The 22,434-nt window shown below is 42.8% G+C and overlaps 1 protein-coding gene and 1 long non-coding RNA gene across 2 annotated transcripts in view; both read right to left on the bottom strand.

The window, feature by feature from the left end:
* The window catches only part of LOC106583995 (protein eyes shut homolog), a 51,950-nt gene extending 38,810 nt beyond the window's left edge, over positions 1-13,140 (bottom strand). The window contains exons 1-5 of the mRNA XM_045698217.1: positions 13,071-13,140; positions 12,300-12,422; positions 11,048-11,161; positions 7,605-7,718; positions 6,635-6,748 (exon numbers count right to left, since the gene is read on the bottom strand). Coding sequence (XP_045554173.1) covers positions 6,635-6,748; positions 7,605-7,718; positions 11,048-11,161; positions 12,300-12,422; positions 13,071-13,140 — 535 coding nt within the window. The remainder of the gene's footprint in view (positions 1-6,634; positions 6,749-7,604; positions 7,719-11,047; positions 11,162-12,299; positions 12,423-13,070) is intronic.
* A 1,564-nt stretch (positions 13,141-14,704) lies between these two features.
* Positions 14,705-21,521, bottom strand: LOC106577291 (uncharacterized). Its single transcript, XR_006756872.1, has 3 exons — positions 21,412-21,521; positions 18,463-18,585; positions 14,705-14,813 (listed from the first exon to the last, which is right to left on the bottom strand). It is a non-coding gene; the product is annotated as an uncharacterized lncRNA (long non-coding RNA).
* Positions 21,522-22,434: the final 913 nt, after the last annotated feature.

Below are 22,434 nucleotides of genomic sequence, written 5' to 3'. Positions count from 1 at the left end.
AAGGTTGCATGTTTAAATCCAGTGATAGAAAGTTAATTTAGATATTTCTGTTTTAAGCCAATCCCAAACCTGAACCCTACCTTAACCATTCTGAGTTCATGTCTAATCTTAAGAATCCAGAGTTAATTTCTAAACTTTTTAAAATTTTATTTTGATGTTTGGAACAACTTCTAAATTTGACGTTTTTAGAAACATGGATGAACGTCTAATTCTGACGCAAGACTGTGATAGCTAGTTGGAGAAACCGGTGTCAGACAGAGAAGGTAGAGCAGCAGGCCAGCAACAAACAGACGGACAGAGAGAAACAGTGTCAGACAGAGAAGGTAGAGCAGCAGGCCAGAAAACAGGCAGACAGACAGAGAGAAACAGTGTCAGACAGAGAAGGTAGAGCAGCAGGCCAGAAAACAGGCAGACAGACAGAGAGAATCAGTGTCAGACAGAGAAGGTAGAGCAGCAGGCCAGAAAACAGGCAGACAGAAACAGTATCAGACAGAGAAGGTAGAGCAGCAGGCCAGAAAACAGGCAGACAGAGAAACAGTGTCAGACAGACATAGAAGTTCATTGTTGTACACAATTGCTCCCTGGTGCATAAAATAAACACATTCTCAAACGTATTTCAGCTCATCTGTGTAATAAATTATATTTGATGTTTTGTCTGAAATATTTTAATGAAATGAACAATACATAACTGAACAGGGCGTGGGGAATGATTATGAAAGACTGTATGTCCCTGGTTGACACCACTGACTGTCTGCTTTATGATGGTGCCAGTATACTGGATAATATGGGGAGCTAATACATTTACTGCTAATTAGTCAATCATTAACATTTAATATGTACCAATGCTTAGTAACGTCTCAAACTCCCTCTGGTGTGATGACAGATCTCAAATGCTACTGAAGGTTTCTGATCATTTCAATGCTATATCTGAAATAAAAACGTACATGAAAATCGGATAATTACCTATATAATGCAAAAATGTACTTTTTGGAGAATAATGGAAGTTTTTCTTAGGAGAAAATATGTAAATTACCTAATAAACATGTTTTTACTGAAATGGTAAAAAAAGTGTTATTGTGAAATCCAGTTTAGCACTAAGGATGCATCTCAAATAGCACCCTATTCCTTATGTAGTGCACTACTGTTGCTCCCCTATGTAGTACACTATATATGGAATAGGGTTCCATTTGGTATGAACATCTTGGAGTCACTTTCAAAACTCCTTGTTCACAACAATAAAACAGACTATAAGATATTGACACAATCATGCACCTCTTCAATCATGTGAATAGTAGCAACACTATGCTCATGACTGTTTTCTCAAAGGGAAAGTTTAGTTGTTATCATGTAATCAAGGAAAGTTACATTTTTATCGCGAGAGCAAAACAAGCTGGCTTGACCGATAGTTCTTGACTTTTAAACTGTTTCATATTGACTTCATAACAGATAGACATACAAGAAGACGCACACATCACCTCTACGAAGCAGAATAACAAGCCAGAAAACTCCACTCAGGCCTAAAATAATAGCTAGCTGGAAGAACCAGCATGCCAAAAGCACAGTATCAAAACACTTTTTGATGAAAGCGCACTCTTGGAAAACATTTTAAATAAGAAAACACATGAACAAGGCAAAGTGTTTTCAACAAAGACAGTTAAAAAACATGACAGAGCCAAGCAATGAACAGTGTGAATAAATGACAACACGAAAATGGCACCATATTCCTTATTTAGTGCACTACTTTTGACCAGGGACCATAGGTAGTGCACTAAATAGGTAATATGGTGCCATTTGGGACACAGAGAGATTTTTGGGAAGAGCATCATTTCCATGCAAGCTTGACATATCAAAACAAGTAGTTATCTTTCCTACCTCTGATAATTTCTGTACGATGATTTTGTTTTTAAAGGCAGGAGAAGGTACATGATTACAAAACTGGAACAGCTTGAGGTAAAGATATTTAAAGATCTACCATGGCACTGATCTCAGTAGGTCTCAGTTTTCAAACTTGGTGAAAGCATAAAACATGTCATTAGAGGTTTGAAAAATGTGTTGAGCTATCCACAGAGATCCTATAAAATCTGTAATTCTATAGAGCCATCTACCATGGCACTGAACTCCGTCTTCAACCCTGGTGAAAGCATAGAACATGTCACGACCAGTACTAGCTACAGTATATAAAACATATTTTCAAAGAAACACAGGATATGTAACCAAGCAGAGGAGTGGGGTCACGGCCAGGATCAGCCATTATCAACGGCGACCCTGGAGCAAAGGGTTAACCCTTGTGGGAGTTGGCCCATATGGATAGGGCTAAATGCAATCGGTAGAGAAATATGAAACGCATATGCATAAGCATGGTAGCAATTGAAAGGAAACAGTTTGGAGATTATGGGAAAATGATTAGACCAAAGTTGAAGACAAAACAGTTCACCTGACACAAGACTGTATCCAAACATTTCACTGTTGATTTTATGTGCATTTTACATTTACTGTACTTTTCTCCGCATTTGTTGATAACGAAATCTGAAAGTGTCCAGAATAGAATTGGTTGTAATCCTGTTATAATGACGTCGTTATCAAGCAGTTTTGCCCACCGGCTTGTGTTCATGCTTCTGATTCTACTGCAGGATCAGGACAGACTGAGAGGTCAGTGACCAGTGATTCACCATAGTACAGTATGCTGAGGAGGCAAAGCTGTGGTCTATCAGCATTATGCAACCTTAGCCTGGACCCAGATCTCTTTGGGCTGTATAGCCAACTCCAATGGGAGTGTCGACCATAGCATTTGTAGGGCCCAGTGTAGGGTCCATTCTCCTATATACAATTCCCAATAACATAGCCAGTGTTTCAAGACCAGACAAGGCAGAGATTGTAGCTGCACACCGGTCACAATTCTGACTCCTGCCCTTTACCACTATAGCTAAAAAGGACCAAATCAAATCAAAGTTTATTTGTCCCATGCGCTGAATACAACAGTGAAATGCTTACTTACAAGCCCTTAACCAAAAATGCAGTTTTAAGAAACATTTGTTTTAATAAGGAAGAGATAAGAATAACAAATAATTAAAGAGCAGCAGTAAATAACAATAGCGGGGCTATATACAGGGGGTACCGGTACAGAGTCAATGTGGAGGCTATATACAGGGGGTACCTGTACAGAGTCAATGTGGAGGCTATATACAGGGGGTACCTGTACAGAGTCAATGTGGAGGCTATATACAGGGGGTACCGGTACAGAGTCAATGTGGAGGCTATACACAGTGGGTACCTGTACAGAGTCAATGTGGAGGCTATATACAGGGGGTACCGGTACAGAATCAATGTGCGGGAGCACCGGTGACGAGGTAATTGAGGTAATATGTACATGTACGTAGAGTTATTAAAGTGACTATGCATAGAGAATAGCAGCAGAGTAGAAGGGGGGGAGGCAGTGCAAATATTCTGGGTAGCCATTTGAATAGCTGTTCAGGAGTCTTATGGCTCGGGGATAGAAGCTGTTTAGAAGCCTCTTGGACCTAGACTTGGAAGCCGTGCAACCGCAACACCAGGCAGCGATGCAACCTGTCAGGACGCTCTCGATGGTGCTTCTGCAAAACCCCTTGAGGATCCGAGGACCCACGCCAAATCCCCTCAGTCTCCTGAGGGGGAATAGGTCTTGTCGTGCCCTCTTCACGACTGTCTAGGTGTGCTTGGACCATGCTAGTTTGTTGGTGGATGCCAAGGAACTTGACGCTCTCAACCTGCTACACTACAGCCCCGTTGATGAGAATGTGGGCATGCTCAGTCCTCCTTTTCCTGTAGTCCACAATCATCTCCTTTGTCTTGATCACGTTGAGGAAGAGGTTGTTGTCCTTGCACCATATGGCTGTCTCATCGCTGTCGGTGATCAGGCTGTTGTGTCATCAGAAAACTTAATGATGGTGTTGGAGTCATGCCTGGCTGTGCAGTTATGAGTGAACAGGGAGTACAGGAGGAGACCAAGCACGCACCCCTGAGGGGCCCCCGTGTTTTGGATCAGCGTGGCGGATGTGTTGTTACCCTTACCACCTGGGGCGGCCCGTCAGGAAGTCCAGGATCCAGTTGCAGAGGGAGGTGTTTAGTCCAAGGATCCTTAGCTTCGAGGGCACTACGGTGTTGAACGCTGTAGTCAACGACTTGCCTAGTTAAATAAGCTGCATTCTCACATAGGTGTTTTAAAAAATATATCTATATTTTTCTAACCTTTATTTAACTAGGCAAGTCAGTTATGAACAAATTCTTATTTACAAAGACGGTCTACCAGGGTACAGTGGGGTTAACTGCCTTGTTCAGGGGCAGAACGACAGATTGTTATACCTTGTCAGCTTGGGGATTCGATCCAGCAACCTTTCAGTTACTGGCCGAACGTTCTAACCACTAGGCTACCTGCCATGTTCTTTTTGTCCAGGTGTGAAAGGGCAGTGTGGAGTGCAATAGAGATTGCAGCATTGGTATGCAAATTGGAGTTGGTCTAGGGTTTCTGGGATAATGGCATTGATGTGAGCCATGACCAGCCTTCCAAAGCATTTCATGGCTACAGACGTGAGTGCTACGGGTCGGCAGTCATTTAGGCAGGTTACCTTAGTGTTCTTGGGCACAGGGACCAAGTAAACGTTCCCACTCTGGTGCCGACACCCCACTGAGAGTTCCTGCTCCTTAATCACAGCCACCACACAAATGGTAATCAAAACTGGATTAGGCCAACTTGGATGTCTGTTTGATTTCCATAATAGTAGCAAACTACTCAAGTCAATGTTGCACGCATCAAGTTTTTAATGTCACATGCACAAGTACAAGGAAACGCCTTTCTTGCAAGCTTTTATCCCAACAATGTAGTAATCAATATCAATGTAGTACGCATCAAATAAGGTACAACAAAAACACACAGGAAATAAGAAGAACATGAGAAAGTAGGTATGCTATATACAGGGTAAATTCCAAAACCAAGTGCTGTTATTGTGAAGTGGAAACGTCTAGGAGCAACAACGGCTCAGCCGTGAAGTGGAAACATCTAGGAGCAACAACGGCTCAGCCGTGAAGTGGAAACGTCTAGGAGCAACAACGGCTCAGCCGTGAAGTGGAAACGTCTAGGAGCAACAACGGCTCAGCCGTGAAGTGGAAACATCTAGGAGCAACAACGGCTCAGCCGTGAACTGGAAACATCTAGGAGCAACAACGGCTCAGCCGTGAAGTGGAAACATCTAGGAACAACAACGGCTCAGCCGTGAAGTGGACGTTCTGGATCTGAACCTTCAGAATGAGCTTCAGGAAGTCAACTGCTGTTGGGGTATATTTCTCAAAAACAAGTGAAATTCCCCCAAAAAATGTATCTGTAACCTTCTATAACATGTAATTTACATCAAAATGAAATAGTGAAATTCTCCTTTAAGCATTGCTGTGGACAAAATTGGATGTTCTATTAAAATGTGTGATTTTGAGACCAAACAAAACGGAATTTGGTCAAAACTTCAACAGATTTTATAGGGCACTAGTTGACCAAGGCTATACAGCACTAAGACACAACACATTAGTGGGGACCAAGGCTATACAGCACTAAGACACAACACATTAGTGGGGACCAAGGCCATACAGCACTAAGACATAACACATTAGTGGGGACCAAGGCTATGCAGCACTAAGACACAACACATTAGTGGGGACCAAGGCTATATAGCACTAAGACACAACACATTAGTGGGGACCAAGGCCATACAGCACTAAGACATAACACATTAGTGGGGACCAAGGCCATATAGCACTAAGACACAACACATTAGTGGGGACCAAGGCTATACAGCACTAAGACACAACACATTAGTGGGGACCAAGGCTATACAGCACTAAGACACAACACATTAGTGGGGACCAAGGCTATACAGCACTAAGACACAACACATTAGTGGGGACCAAGGCCATACAGCACTAAGACATAACACATTAGTGGGGACCAAGGCTATACAGCACTAAGACACAACACATTAGTGGGGACCAAGGCTATACAGCACTAAGACACAATACATTAGTGGGGACCAAGGCCATACAGCACTAAGACACAACACATTAGTGGGGACCAAGGCTATACAGCACTAAGACACAACACATTAGTGGGGACCAAGGCTATACAGCACTAAGACATAATACATTAGTGGGGACCAAGGCTATACAGCACTAAGACACAACACATTAGTGGGGACCAAGGCTATACAGCACTAAGACATAATACATTAGTGGGGACCAAGGCCATACAACACTAAGACATAATGAGAAATAGATACACCATCTGGTAGATTAGCAATGGGTTTCATCTTCTTTGTCGAGCATCGCCACAACCAGAGAATGAAGCCTTACTAACATTGCTGTAGACTGCAGCAGAATGAGTTCAGGCAGGTGAGAGAGGGACGCTCAGGGAGGTTAATTAACTTTGGTGATCGTCCCCATTCCCTCAGTGTGCATTACCTTTCAAATTAAGACACATGCACACTGTGACACACACACACACACACACACACACACACACACACACACACACACACACACACACACACACACACACACACACACACACACACACACACACACACACACACACACAGTCCCTCTCAGTGTTCATTACCTTTGAATGGAGCCACACACTGACAGTGGTAATTGCCAGGCTGGTCAATGCAAGTGGCTCCGTTCTTGCAGGGAGAAGAGGCACACTCGTCAATGTCGAACTCAAACCCAGCGCCTTTGATACAAACAACAACATAAACAAATAAATAAGTCATGCTTTTAGGGGTCAGTGAGACTCGTAGCAGGCTTGCGTCCCATTAGGTACCCTATTCCATATAAAGTGCACTACTTTTCACCAGAGTTCTATGGGTCCAAAAGCAATGCACTATGAAGGGATCAAGGTGCCATTTGGGACGCACCCCAGGACAGTTAATAGTCTCTTCGGTTGGACACAGGAAACAGGATCTAATGAGACCATGGAGCAGTAACTAACTGTGTATCTTCTGTCTTCACTCCTCATCAGTTAGTCAGAGAACACAACAATGGCTGCACTACCAGGGTCCAGCACTATGTAGGGAACAGGGTGCCGTTTGGGACGCTGCCGACGTGTGATGTGCTTTGTCCAGACTACAGGCATGTAAACATCACTTTACACACTCTTCTCCCCTGGGGTTGGCAGATCTATTTCATTAAGGTGTTCCACACATAGGAACCTATTTCTATTGTTCCACCGCTGCCTAGCAACACTAGAGTTCAAAACGTAGACAGTAGTTGCCAGTGTACCTAAACAGGACGTTGTTGAAGACGTACACTGGAAATCAATCAAACTCCACAGACATCTTTGTTTGTAGACTATACTGCCCACGGACACAAACTTCTGTGTGAATAATTTTCTTGGTGAAAACTGGAAGCATCTACCAGTGAGGCTATGGAAGAGCATGAATATGGCAATGCGGATTAGAGGGAATAGAGCCTACTATAGTTTGCTAAGATAAAGCTACAGGATTCATATTCAGTAGGTTATATTGTCAACGCTTGTTTACTTCAGTATGCATTAATTAATACAAATTCTGTAAGTTAGATACACTGACCAGTAAAGCCGGGTAGACAGACACATTCATAGCCATTGGCCAGGTCCAAACACGTGCTATTGTGTCTGCACGGCCCTGATAGACACTCATCAATGTTGATTTCACAGTAGTCACCTGTAGAGAAAGACAAAATGAAAGAGGAAGGAACAGTTATGAAAATTCCCATTCCTACCAATTATAAACCAAGTGATAAAAAGAATCCCCTTTTCAAGTGAAATCTTAAATGCCTCCGAGCTATCCACCTTCTGAACTAAAAATAAAAGGAGAGAAACTCAGTTCAAGATGGGTTACTAAAATATGGATCCCTCGATTTGCATATATTCATCTAGTTAACTCAGACAATTTCCTAACAATTCAGATTGAAATGAACTGAGAAATAATATAGAGACCTCTCGTCTGACATTAGATAAATTATCCCTTATGTTTTCAATATGACCTTACATGACCTAGCACGGTCCCAAATGGCACCCTATTCCCTTATAGTGCACTACTTTTGACCAGAGCAGTGATAAGCTAACCGGGGCTCTGGTCAAACATAATGCACTATAAGGGAATAGGGTGCCATTTGGGACGCAGAGCCAGTGTATTGAACATAATGAACATTGACATAGTTATAATGGTTGCACACCTCTCGCACAGGACAGCATTCATTTACATGCGTATAGGAATATTAGCATAGCTAATTACACAGTGGATTGCTATAGGCTGTCAGGTTATATTGCTTTAATTTACTTTGCTTGACTTCACTTCGCAAAACAGACCTCAACAAAGGTGTCGGTGGTGTTTCTGTTATTGAACTGCTACGTGATCACAACTGGTGTCGGTGGTGTTTCTGTTATTGAACTGCTACGTGATCACAACTGGTGTCGGTGGTGTTTCTGTTATTGAACTGCTACGTGATCACAACTGGTGTCGGTGGTGTTTCTGTTATTGAACTGCTGCGTGATCACAACTGGTGTCGGTGGTGTTTCTGTTATTGAACTGCTACGTGATCACAACTGGTGTCGGTGGTGTTTCTGTTATTGAACTGCTACGTGATCACAACAGGTGTTGTGTTCCCACAATAAGTTGGGTGAATTTTGGCCCATTCCTCCTGACAGAGCTGGTGTAACTAAGTCAGGTGTGTAGGCCTCCTTGCTCCCACACGCTTTTTCAGTTCTGCCCACACGTTTTCGATAGGATTGAGGTCAGGGCTTTGTGATGGCCACTCCAATACCTTGACTTTGTTGTCCTTAAGACATTTTGCCACAACTTTAGAAGTATGCTTGGGGTCATTGTCCATTTGGAAGACCCATTTGTGACCAAGCTTTAACTTCCTGACTGATGTCTTCAGATGTTGCTTCAATATATCCACATAATGTTCCTGCCTCTTGATGCCATCTATTTTGTGAAGTGCACCAGTCCCTCCTGCAGCAAAGCACCCCCACAACATGATGCTGCCACCCCCGTGCTTCACGGTTGGGATGATGTTCTTCGGCTTGCAAGCCTCCCCCTTTTTCCTCCAAACATAACGATGGTCATTATGGCCAAACAGTTCTATTTTTGTTTCATCAGACCAGAGGACATTTCTCCAAAAAGTACAATCTTTGTCCACATGTGCAGTTGCAAACCGCAGTCTGGCTTTTTTTAATGGTGGTTTTGGAGCACTGGCTCTTTCCTTGCTGAGCGGCCTTTCAGGTTATGTCGAGATAGGACTCGTTTTACTGTGGATATAGATACTTTTGTACCTGTTTCCTCCAGCATCTTCACAGGGTCCTTTGCTGTTGTTCTGGGATTGATTTGCACTTTTCACACCAAAGTACATTCATCTCTAGGAGACAGAATGTGTCTCCTTCCTGAGTGGTATGATGGCTGCGTGGTCCCATGGTGTTTATACTTGCGTAGTATTGTTTGTACAGATGAACGTGGTACCTTCAGGCGTTTGGAAATTGCTCCCGAGGATGAACCAGACTTGTGGAGGTCTACAAATCTTTTCTGAGGTCTTGGCTGATTTCTTTTGATTTTCCCATGATGTCAAGCAAAGAGGCACTGAGTTTGAAGGTAGGCCTTGAAGCACATCCACAGGTACACCTGCCTATCACTAGCCCATCAGAAGCTTCTAAAGCCATGACATCATTTTCTGGAATTTTCCAAGCTGTTTAAAGGCACAGTCAACTCAGTGTATGTAAACTTCTGACCCACTGGAATTGTGATACAGTGAATTATAAGTGAAATAATCTGTCTGTAAACAGTTGTTGGAAAAATTACTTGTGTCATGCCCAAAGTAGATATCCTAACCGACTTGCCAAAACTACAGTTTGTTAACAAGAAATTTGTGGAGCGGTTGAAAAACCAGTTTTAATTACTCCAACCTAAGTGTATGTAAACTTCCGACTTCAACTCTACATAGTGCATTACAGCATATACAGCCATATACAGCCTCCCAAACTTACAGGAGGGTACAGTGGTTCCTCCTTTAAAAGTGGCAAACTTGCCCCGCGGGACTTAGAGGTACCCAGCGTCACGCCTTCATTGCTCCAGACACGGCTTCATTGCACTCATTTTGCATTTGGGTCCCAAGGTTTTTATATTACCAATCATATTGAGTGGTTCCAATGACGAATTTTGACGCGAGCCACCCTTGCCTTGTGTCGTTCTTCAACAAAGATGGCTGACAAAACGTTACGGTGGAACCAGATGTAAGTTGTTATAATGTCATAACGAGTCAAGCAACAAATGTACAACTGAGAGGAATATGTTAGTTTATGTAGAGACAAACGTTTGTGCATTTTTTTTGTCATAAAGTATCTCTCCAGGAACCGGGTTGGAGTTAAAACCTACAGGAGGGTATCTCTCCAGGAACCGGGTTGGAGTTAAAACCTACAGGAGGGTATCTCTCCAGGAACAGGGTTGGAGTTAAAACCTACAGGAGGGTATCTCTCCAGGAACAGGGTTGGAGTTAAAACCTACAGGAGGGTATCTCTCCAGGAACAGGGTTGGAGTTAAAACCTACAGGAGGGTCTCTCTCCAGGAACAGGGTTGGAGTTAAAACCTACAGGAGGGTATCTCTCCAGGAACAGGGTTGGAGTTAAAACCTACAGGAGGGTATCTCTCCAGGAACAGGGTTGGAGTTAAAACCTACAGGAGGGTATCTTTCCAGGAACAGGGTTGGAGTTAAAACCTACAGGAGGGTATCTCTCCAGGAACAGGGTTGGAGAGCCCTGTTCTATATCTTACATCTAAGAAACATACTTTAAGGTAAGGTATTTAAAATGATTTATAAGGGGTTTAAGTATTAATGATGACGTTTTGGTCCCAGATCTATTTGTGCTGCCTTGTCAACTCCTACAGTCAACATCCTGTGATGTCACATATGATATGTTTGTCATGACAACAACCATAAGGGTTACAGCACAAATGTACGTGTGTGTGTGTGGTGTGGTGTGGTGTGTGTGTGTGTGTACCTGTGACTCCGATTGGGCATAAGCAGCTGAATGCGTTGAGCTCATCAGAGCAGGAAGCTCCGTTGTGGCAGGGCTGGCTCAGACACTCGTTTACCTCCACCTCACAGTTATTACCTGGAAAGACAGGAGAGGTTCACTGCATGAAGGTCCACACATGCATAGTCTACATACCGACACATGCACACACTCTGCATACACACAGACACACTCACTCACACACACTCCACGTACACATACACAGAAGCATCTGCCAGATTTTGACACATAAATAACAGGCCCCCTTTAATAAAATAAGCTTCCTTAAGGAATGAGGAGAGGAATGGGGAGACGAAGGGAGGATAGGTAGGGGGAAGTGGAAGTGGAGAGAGGTTGGGGGAAGAGGAAGGGGAGAGATGTAGGGGGAACATGTGCCGTGTCAAAGAGAAGTGTGTTATGGAACTGTACGATACTGAGAGAAGAGGAACTGAACGATACTGAGAGAAGAGGAACTGTACGATACTGAGAGAAGAGGAACTGAATGTTACTGAGAGAAGAGGAACTGTACGATACTGAGAGAAGAGGAACTGTACGATACTGAGAGAAGAGGACCTGTACGATACTGAGAGAAGAGGAACTGTACGATACTGAGAGAAGAGGCACTGAATGATACTGAGAGAAGAGGAACTGAATGATACTGAGAGAAGAGGAACTGTACGATACTGAGAGAAGAGGAACTGTAAGGTACTGAGAGAATACTGAGAGAAGAGGAACTGTACGATACTGAGAGAAGAGGAACTGTACGATACTGAGAGAAGAGGAACTGTAAGATACTGAGAGAAGAGGAACTGTAAGATACTGAGAGAAGAGGAACTGTAAGGTACTGAGAGAAGAGGAACTGTAAGATACTGAGAGAAGAGGCACTGATTGATACTGAGAGAATAGGAACTGAATGATACTGAGAGAAGAGGAACTGTAAGAAGAGGAACTGAATGATACTGAGAGAAAATGAACTGAATGATACTGAGAGAAGAGGAACTGAACGATACTGAGAGAAGAGGAACTGAATGATACTGAGAGAAGAGGAACTGAATGATACTGAGAGAAGTGTGTAATGGAACTGCCGTATGACATGTGGAAGGTAAATAAGTGTTTAACAATACCAACCTACATAAGGAGGCTCGAGGTCTTTGACACCAAAAGACAAACAGTCGATGGAATTACGAGCAGAGGGGAAATTGCCCTGACATCCCCTGTTGATAACGTAGATACTCACCAATGAATCCAGGTGCACAGAAACAATTGTAGTCGTTGAAGGTGTCTTTGCAAATGCTTAGAACACCGCACGGCTTCTCTTCACAGTCATCTATGTTCACCTCGCAGAATCGTCCCGTTAAACCTGAATGAAGAAGAGACGAATGAGACTCTGAATAAAGGGGTGGAATTATGAGGGAATCATTTGGAGAATGTAATAATGTGTTTTTTTAGTTAAAATCCGTGAATGTTATACTGGAAATTCAGAGTGACTTCATCACAATTCCAAACGCCTCTTTATCAAACATTACTCATCTCTCTGGGATGCTATTAGCTCCTTAACCCACTAACACACATTTTCTATTGGCTCCTTAACCCACTAACACACATTTTCTATTGGCTCCTTAACCCACTAAGACACATTTTCTATTGGCTCCTTAACCCACTAACACACCTTTTTATTGGCTCCGATCAAATGGTTAACTAACTCACTAACACACCTGATTCAATTGGTCAACTACTAATTTGATCAGGTGTTCTTGTTTCAGTAGGAAATAAGTGGGGCAGCCAGAGGTACTTGAGGAGAGGTTTAGGAAACGCTGCATTCATATTTCTAATTTTAGTATTCAGTCATCCTAAATGCAGGGACAAGACCCTGAAATAAATATAAACATTACCACAGGTTTCAGTAACAAGGAGCCAACGTCTTACAGGGCAACGCACTTGCCAAGCACGCACACACTCCCCATTAAAATCACACGCCCTGTTTCTTTGTTCCTGGTGATTAGCTTACCGGGTAAACAATGGCACTTGAATCCTCTCGGTAGATCCACACACTTTGATCCGTGGATGACACAGCCCATCGACGCAGTGACTTATGGGGATTTCGCACAGCCGCCCCATGTACCCGTGTTGGCAGACGCATTTGAAGCCGTTCGGCAGCTCTTCACAGAACAGGGTCCCCTCCGGGTCACAGGGATTCAACACACACTGGTTCACGGGTGCAGAGCAGTCATCGGCTCCCCATCCTGTATGCATTGGGGTTTGGATCAAAGAGCTGATTGATGTCTGTGTGTTGAATAGCAGCTGTGTTCTGTGTTCTATTCTTCTACCCACACCCCTTCTGACACACAGGCTTGGATTGTCATTTCTCAGGATGCTCCTGTCATTGTAAGACGTTTTTCTTTTATGATTTCTGCTTTACATATGTTATGTTTTTCTTAGTTAGAGGCCCTTAGGCAGTGGAAATACTAGGAAATAGGATTTGATAGAGACCCTTAGTGGAAATACTGTACTAGGAAATAGGATTTGACAGGGGCCCTCAGACAGTGGAAATAGGATTTGATAGGGGCCCTTAGACAGTGGAAATACTATGAAATAGAGACCTTTAGACAGTGGAAAAACTAGGAAATAGAGGCCCTTAGACAGTGGAAAAACTAGGAAATAGAGGCCTTTAGACAGTGGAAAAACTAGGAAATAGAGGCCCTTAGACAGTAGAAATACTAGGAAATAGAGGCCCTTAGTCAGTATAAATACTAGGAAATATAGGCCCTTAGACAGTAGAAATACTAGGAAATAGAGGTCCTTAGACAGTGGAAAAACTAGGACATAGCGGCCCTTAGACAGTGGAAATACTAGGAAATAGGATTTGTAAATATAGTCCAACCACCAACCTACATATAGGTATTGAGGGGTGTTTGTGTTTTCCTACATTTCATAATTAGACACTCATTCAAGTAATGCATGGCTTTGGTCGACTACTCTCTATTATGACCCAGTGGATGATATTTAAATTAGGTTTGGTTTGATAATAACAGAGTGCACACAGAGTAATCAATAACAATAACATAGCCTCTTTGCCGGCGTCCCAAATGACACCCTATTCCCTACACTACTTTTGACCAGAGCCATATGGGGCCATTTAGGACTCAGCCTTTTACTACCGATTTTACAAAAGGGATTATTGTAGAATAAACAAGAGCATCTAAAAACAACCGGAGGATCTTAATGAATAAATTGCTGAACAATGATTGTGTACAAAGATGGAGGCATAATACTAATTTGACTTCAATGGATTTCAGATATAAGATCTTAATTTGATCACGCTGTTGCATAGGTGTTTTGTGGTTTAATGTAAGTTCAGCAGAGCCAGATAACGATATATCAACAGGATTAAATCACCCAGACGCAGGTCTTTTGTTAGCTACTTCAGAGAAAATGGTTCTAAAAGGTTAGAGGGATAAGAGGTTGTAGATGGAACCTTGGAACCAAGGAGGTCCTTCTGAAGAAAGGGTTTTAAAAAAGAACCAGAAGGGTTTCTACAGGGGCAAGTCAGCAGCATTTCTGCTTCTAGGCAGGACCTTGTTTTCTCAGAGTAAACTGTAGTTTACAGTACACTATCTGATAAGGGGACAAACTTTACCTGGTGGACAAGTGCAGTGAACCACTCCGGCAAAGATATAACAGGTGCCACCATTTTTGCATTTTGTCCTATCCCCTGACGCACATTCAATAACAGGTGTAGAGCAGTTTTTACCTGGAAAAGTAAAACAAAAACATTTTCAGAAGGACAAATACAACAGAACCAATGTGCACAAAAAATATCCCATCATTATTCTGACAGTATTCATGGGGACTAAATGACTGCAGTACTGTGTATCTGCTGTCTACATTCTGCCATTTACATCACAGGGAGGGGAGACTAAATGACTGCAGTACTGTGTATCTGCTGTCTACATTCTGCCATTTACATCACAGGGAGGGGAGACTAAATGACTGCAGTACTGTGTATCTGCTGTCTACATTCTGCCATTTACATCACAAGGAGGGGAGACTAAATGACTGCAGTACTGTGTATCTGTTGTCTACATTCTGCCACTTACATCACAAGGAGGGGAGACTAAATGACTGCAGTACTGTGTATCTGCTGTCTACATTCTGCCATTTACATCACAAGGAGGGGAGACTAAATGACTGCAGTATTGTGTATCTGCTGTCTACATTCTGCCATTTACATCACGGGAGGGGAGACTAAATGACTGCAGTTCTGTATATCTGCTCATTTGAAATGAAGCTGAATGTAAAGGATGGAATGTCAAATATGTAGTCGACTGTCTCCGTCTCAGTGAGAAGAGTGTACAGTATTGTGTTCATTGGAAATGAAGCTGAATTAATGTGTTATTATCACAGCTTTATTGTCGCGTGAGATTTTAAACAAAATTATTCAAAAATATCATCAATATGTATCTTGCCCCATGAGAGGAAACAACGTGCTGAACCATGTGTACACAAACATCTGTGACACGTACAAAATCATCCCCGCACCCACTTCGGCCAATTAGATCGCGTCTCTCTGATTACGTCTCTCCCTACTCCCCGCCTACAAGCTGCATCTCAAGAGGGAACCACCAACTCCGAGAATAGTGAGGTGCTGGACAGAGGGGGCAGACCTAATGCTGCAGGATTGTTTTGTTAATACAGATTGAAATATCAAAAGATTCATCCACCCAGGACTCATCTATCAACATTGAGGGATATACATTGTCAGTCAAAGGCTTCATTAGGAAATGTGTTGATGATGGTGTACCCACAATAACAAACCGGACATGCCACAACCAAAAACCCTGGATGAACGGTACGGAGAAATCCATACCGTGCTGAGAGCCCGTACTGCAACATTCCATGTCAGCAGAACGAACCCAGATGACTCGGTAGCGCGCGATGGATACAAGGCAAGCAGGTACGAGCTCTGCAAATCTATTAGGGATGCAAAAAATACTTCAATCCATGTTCAACAACTCAGATTTGCGACGCATTGTGTCAAGGACTACAGGCCATCAAGGACTACAGGCCATCAAGGACTACAGGCCATCAAGGACTACAGGCCATCAGGGACTACAGGCCATCAGGGACTACAGGCCATCAAGGACTACAGGCCATCAAGGACTACAGGCCATCAAGGACTACAGGCCATCAAGGACTACAGGCCATCAAGGACTGCAGGCTACCAAGGACTGCAATGGCAAATCCAGCTTTGTGGTGCCCACCGAAGCCTCCCTTCCAAGCAGACAATACCGAGTCATCCAGGCAGTTTCTCGCTGCTCCGGACGACCAGGTGCTTTTGTTCTCCAAGGCTGACGTAAGGAAAACTCTCAAAAGAGTGAATACTCACAAAGCCGCCTCAGAGTGCATGCTGACCAGCTGGCGCACATCTTCAACCTGTCCCTGTCCCAGGCTGGACTCCACACTTGCTACAAGGAGACCACCATTGTCCCAGTGCTCAGAAAAACAGCTTCAAGAGGTTGGTCATACCCACGTCAAAGCCATCATGCCAGGCACACTGGACCCACTCCAATGTGCCTACCGCTTCAACAGATCCACGGAAGATGCCATTTCCATCGCTATTCAAACAGCTCTAACACATCTGGACAACAGGAACACCTATGTGAGAATGCTGTTCATAGACTACAGTTCAGCTTTCAACACTATTGTTCCCTCCAGGCTCGACACCAAGCTCAGAGCCCCACTCTGACTAAGCACAAGGCACCCCAGGGGTGTTTCCTCAGCCCTCTGTTGTACTCCCTGTTCACCCACGACTGTGTGGCTTTGCACCACACCAACTCCATCATCTAGTTTATTGACGACGCCAGGGTTGTAGGCCTGATAACCAACAACGATGAGTCACCCTATTGGGAGGAGGTAAGTGAACTGGCATTGTGGTGCCAGGACAAAAAACTATATCTCAACGTAAGGACAGAAAAAAGGAGATGATTGTGGACTTCAGTAAGCAGAGGAGGGAACACGTCCCAATCCACATCAAACAGGAATGCAGTAGAGAGACTCAGCAGTTTTAAGTTCTTCTGCGTCCACATCACCGAAGACTTGACATGGACCAACAACACCACCACTCTTGTCAAGAGGGCGCATTAGTGCCTCTACTTTGTATAGCGACAAAATTAATTTGGCATGCCACCCCGGGTTCTCTCCAAATACTACCACTGCACCATCGAGAGCGTCCTGACCAATTGCATCATGGCCTTGTACGGAAATTGCTCCGTCCACATCCGCAAGGCCCTCCAGTGGGTGGTGAAGATGGCCCAGTACATCACTGGGGCCGTGTTCCCACCCGTCCAAGACATCTAATTGAAACATCAGGGATTTTTCTGCCATTGAAATTGTTTGTAAAAAAATCCCATTATTACATTTTTACAATATTTTTTAGAATACAACCTGCACTGACTCTCCACACCTCAGCACACATGCACTCAATTGCTGCTACCAGACTGCTAAATACTGCACAATTTAACCACTTGCCCACCAAAACGTGTAAATATTGGACTATAAATTGTGCCTTCCTGTATTATACTTTTGCTAAAATGTTTTTTTTTTTTACTGAGCCATTTACTTCACGTTCATATTCTTCTCTTTTCTTATTGTTGTTGCGTTGTCCAGAAGGAGCCTGCAAGTAAGCATTTCATTGGACGGTGCATACCATGTGTATTCTGTACATATGTCTAATAATAAAACTTGAAACTTGAATGTAAGGATGGAATGCAGAATAAACATGAACTAGATGTACTGTAAGTGTTGGGGTCTGGTATATGTCCGTCAGAGATCATTCGTACTCCACACAGGATTGTAAGAGTATTAACATCTTAGTCTGAGGCCCTTTACTCTCTAGTCTCCCCCTCGGGAGCAGGAATAAAGATGGCTCTAACAGACCTGGGTTCAAAAAGTATTTGAAATATTTAAAATACTTGGCACTCCAGGCAGGCTAGAGAAAACACTCAGATGGGCGGGATATACAGTTTAGGACTATTCTATTGGTCTGTTAAGCCAGGGACGCTCAATCAAGAATAGACAAAGTGTGTGAAATGATTTCAAATAGTATTTGAACCCAGGACTGATCTCTAATCCCCTTCTATGCACTTCCAGTAAATATGCTCTTGAGTCAGCTAATTAGCAAACAGCTTACAGTGACAACTCTGACAATCTTTAGGCCTCTACTCCTCAAATATTATCACCATTAGGTTGATGGGTTGATATATAGTGCTGTTTTTTAACCCACAGACATGACCAGAATAGTGAAGACATTTGTGGTTATTACAGACCATATACAGTGAGGGACGGTTTCCCGGACATAGATTATGTATGATTTAATAAGAATGATAACATTCATCTCTTACCAACAAACCCCACTGGGCAGATGCATCCATAGTCGGCAACCAGGTCAACACATGTGGAATTGTTGGCGCAGAATCCATAGACACATTCATCATAGTTGATTTCACAGTTCAGCCCCTCAAACCCTATATCAGGAGGAGATGACATCTCACTATCACATACAGTAGGAGATGACATCTCACTATCACATACAGTAGGAGAAGACATCTCACTATCACATACAGTTGGAGATGACATCTCACTATCACATACAGTTGGAGATGACGTCTCACTATCACATACAGTTGGAGATGACATCTCACTATCACATACAGTTGGAGATGACATCTCACTATCACATACAGTTGGAGATGACATCTCACTATCACATACAGTTGGAGATGACATCTCACTATCACATACAGTAGGAGATGACATCTCACTATCACATACAGTTGGAGATGACATCTCACTATCACATACAGTTGGAGATGACATCTCACTATCACATACAGTAGGAGATGACATCTCACTATCACATACAGTAGGAGATGACATCTCACTATCACATACAGTAGGAGATGACATCTCACTATCACATACAGTAGGAGATGACATCTCACTATCACATACAGTAGGAGATGACATCTCACTATCACATACAGTTGGAGATGACATCTCACTATCACATACAGTAGGAGATAACATCTTACTATCACATACAGTAGGAGATAACATCTCCCTATCACATACAGTTGGAGATGACATCTCACTATCACATACAGTTGGAGATGACATCTCACTATCACATACAGTTGGAGATGACATCTCACTATCACATACAGTAGGAGATGACATCTCACTATCACATACAGTAGGAGATGACATCTCACTATCACATACAGTTGGAGATGACATCTCACTATCACATACAGTAGGAGATGACATCTCACTATCACATACAGTAGGAGATGACATCTCACTATCACATACAGTTGGAGATGACATCTCACTATCACATACAGTAGGAGATAACATCTTACTATCACATACAGTAGGAGATAACATCTCCCTATCACATACAGTAGGAGATAACATCTCCCTATCACATACAGTTGGAGATGACATCTCACTATCACATACAGTTGGAGATGACATCTCACTATCACATACAGTTGGAGATGACATCTCACTATCACATACAGTTGGAGATGACATCTCACTATCACATACAGTTGGATTGCGTAGTAGATCAGACTTTCAAACCAACTCAAAGGCAGAGTTAAGCATCAAATGGAGACGCCAAGTAAAAAACGAGGCCGTGTTTTTATTCAGTCAGTTAGAAACGGTAGCACAGAACCAGTCCTATGATCAACATGTCATTACAGGTCATGTAAAACAAGTGATTAGTTTGTTTTTGCAGTTGTGGGTGTATTTCTCCTGCTTTTTAAAGACGAGATATCCTGGAATATAAACATTTACTGTACAGTATTTTACCTCTATGATCTCATCAAGCCATCTTCACACTTACATGCCTAATTCCTGTCATAAATTGGTCGGCGCCATTTATGTCATTAAGTTATGAGTGGAGAGGGGAGAAGGGGCATAAATATCAGGCAATTTTGCCAATCATTTATTGGCTGTGTCGTCGATGTCCTACCTGTGAGACATACCTCTGATTAAACCTTGATTTCGGCCGAGGACTGTTATGCATTATTAATGGACAAAGGATAATTGTCAAGTTTTATGACATGGAGAGAGATGGAAATTGGTTCCATGGATGAGTGAGTCATAAATGGCACCCTATTCCTTACATAATGAACTACTTTTGACCAGAGCTCATAGGGCCCTGGTCAAAAGTAGTGCACTATATATGGAATAGGATACCATTTGGAACTTCAGTTCTGGTCAGTAGTGAGGAATGATGAGAATTTGCCCTGCACCGATGGTGCTGATAGCCTGGCATTAGTCATGGGTACCTCTGCAGCCACGGCCTGTGACAGTGCTAATGATAGTCATTTTGCAGCGTGACCATGCAGTGGAATACGTTTATGGGAGCAGAAAATGTCAGAGAAAAGGAGTAGAGCTCTACAGCTCGCTGTCCTTCACTTCATGGAATTAACCTTTCATCTGGTTTAGCTAGTAGAAATCTACAGCTCACTGTTCTTCATCACATTAACCTTTCATCTGGTTTAGCTAGTAGAAATCTACAGCTCACTGTTCTTCATCACATTAACCATTCATCTGGTTTAGCTAGTAGAGCTCTACAGCTCGCTGTCCTTCACTTCATGGAATTAACCTTTCATCTGGTTTAGCTAGTAGAAATCTACAGCTCGCTGTCCTTCATCACATTAACCATTCATCTGGTTTAGCTAGTAGAAATCTACAGCTCACTGTTCTTCATCACATTAACCTTTCATCTGGTTTAGCTAGTAGAAATCTACAGCTCACTGTTCTTCATCACATTAACCATTCATCTGGTTTAGCTAGTAGAAATCTACAGCTCACTGTTCTTCATCACATTAACCTTTCATCTGGTTTAGCTAGTAGAAATCTACAGCTCACTGTTCTTCATCACATTAACCATTCATCTGGTTGAATGTTAGATATGTGCTGATATAACTTAATGGCCTGAAAACACCCAGTAATAATCAGGTGATGTCTTAGATAAAAAGGTCATTTTTATTATTATTTCATTTGTCCCTCAGCAGTGGTTGTATGCATATATGTTGATTCAGTGATAATGCACAGGCTGTGATACTATAGCCTATCATTCACTTAGTGCTACATTAATGTACTGCCTTGGAGATGACAAACCAGGTAGCCTGCGGCACAATTTATTTTGTATTTTATTTTTCTACATCCATTCTTTTATTGATATTTTAAATCACAATAATTTCCTCAATTGCAATAGGTTACCTTCTTGCTGTACAGGGAATAGGGTGCCATGTGGAACACAGACTGGCTCTTACCAGCTGGACAGAAGCAGTGATACAGGTCAACACCGTCCACACACACAGCTCCGTTCTGGCACGGCATCGACTTGCAGTCGTTCAGATTCACCTCACAGAACGGCCCACCAAAGCCTGCATGACAGAAACATGTGCGCACACACACACACACACACACACACACACACACACACACACGCACACGCACGCACACACGCACGCACGCACACACGCACACACACACGATCATTAGTGAATCTCTTTGGTTAGTTTTATCTGTCAGCCAATTAAGATTCGTATGACTTTGTTTCCCCACTCTGAAGCTGCTTTACAAAGCTGTTTGTGATCCAGTGTGTGTGTTTGTGTGAGTGTGCATGTGTATCTGCATGTGTGTGTGTGTTTGTGTGAGTGTGCATGTGTATCTGCATGTGTGTGTGTGTTTGTATGAGTGTGCATCTGCATGTGTGTGTGTGTTTGTGCGAGTATGTGTATCTGCGTGTGTGTGTGTGTGGATCGTTTAATCATTGTTAATATGAGGCATTAATTGGCTCTTTGATATATAACAAACAGGCCAGATCCTGTGATATGATCTAATATATAACATTAAACAGGCCAGATCCTGTGATATGATCTAATATATAACATTAAACAGGCCAGATCCTGTGATATGATCTAATAAACTCAGCAAAAAAAAGAAACGTCCTCTCACTGTCAACTGTGTTTACTTTCAGAAAACTTAACATGATCTAATAAACTAATAAAGTTCCACAAACATGTGACTAACAGAAATTGAATAATGTGTCCCTGAACAAAGGGGTGTCCAAATCAAAAGTAACAGTCAGTATCTGTTATGGCCACCAGCTGCATTAAGTAGTGCAGTGCATCTCCTCCTCATGGACTGCACCAGATTTGCCAGTTCTTGCTGTGAGATGTTACCCCACTCCATCAAGGCACCTACAAATTCCCGGACATTTCTGGGGGGAATGACCCTAGCCCTCACCCTCCGATCCAACAGGTCCCAGACGTGCTCAATGGGATTGAGAT

Source organism: Salmo salar, chromosome ssa01, assembly GCF_905237065.1.
Source record: "Salmo salar chromosome ssa01, Ssal_v3.1, whole genome shotgun sequence".
Classification (NCBI taxonomy): Eukaryota; Metazoa; Chordata; class Actinopteri; order Salmoniformes; family Salmonidae; genus Salmo; species Salmo salar.
The sequence above is the reverse complement of the archived record's forward strand: the minus strand, read 5'-3'. Positions and strand labels throughout refer to the sequence as shown.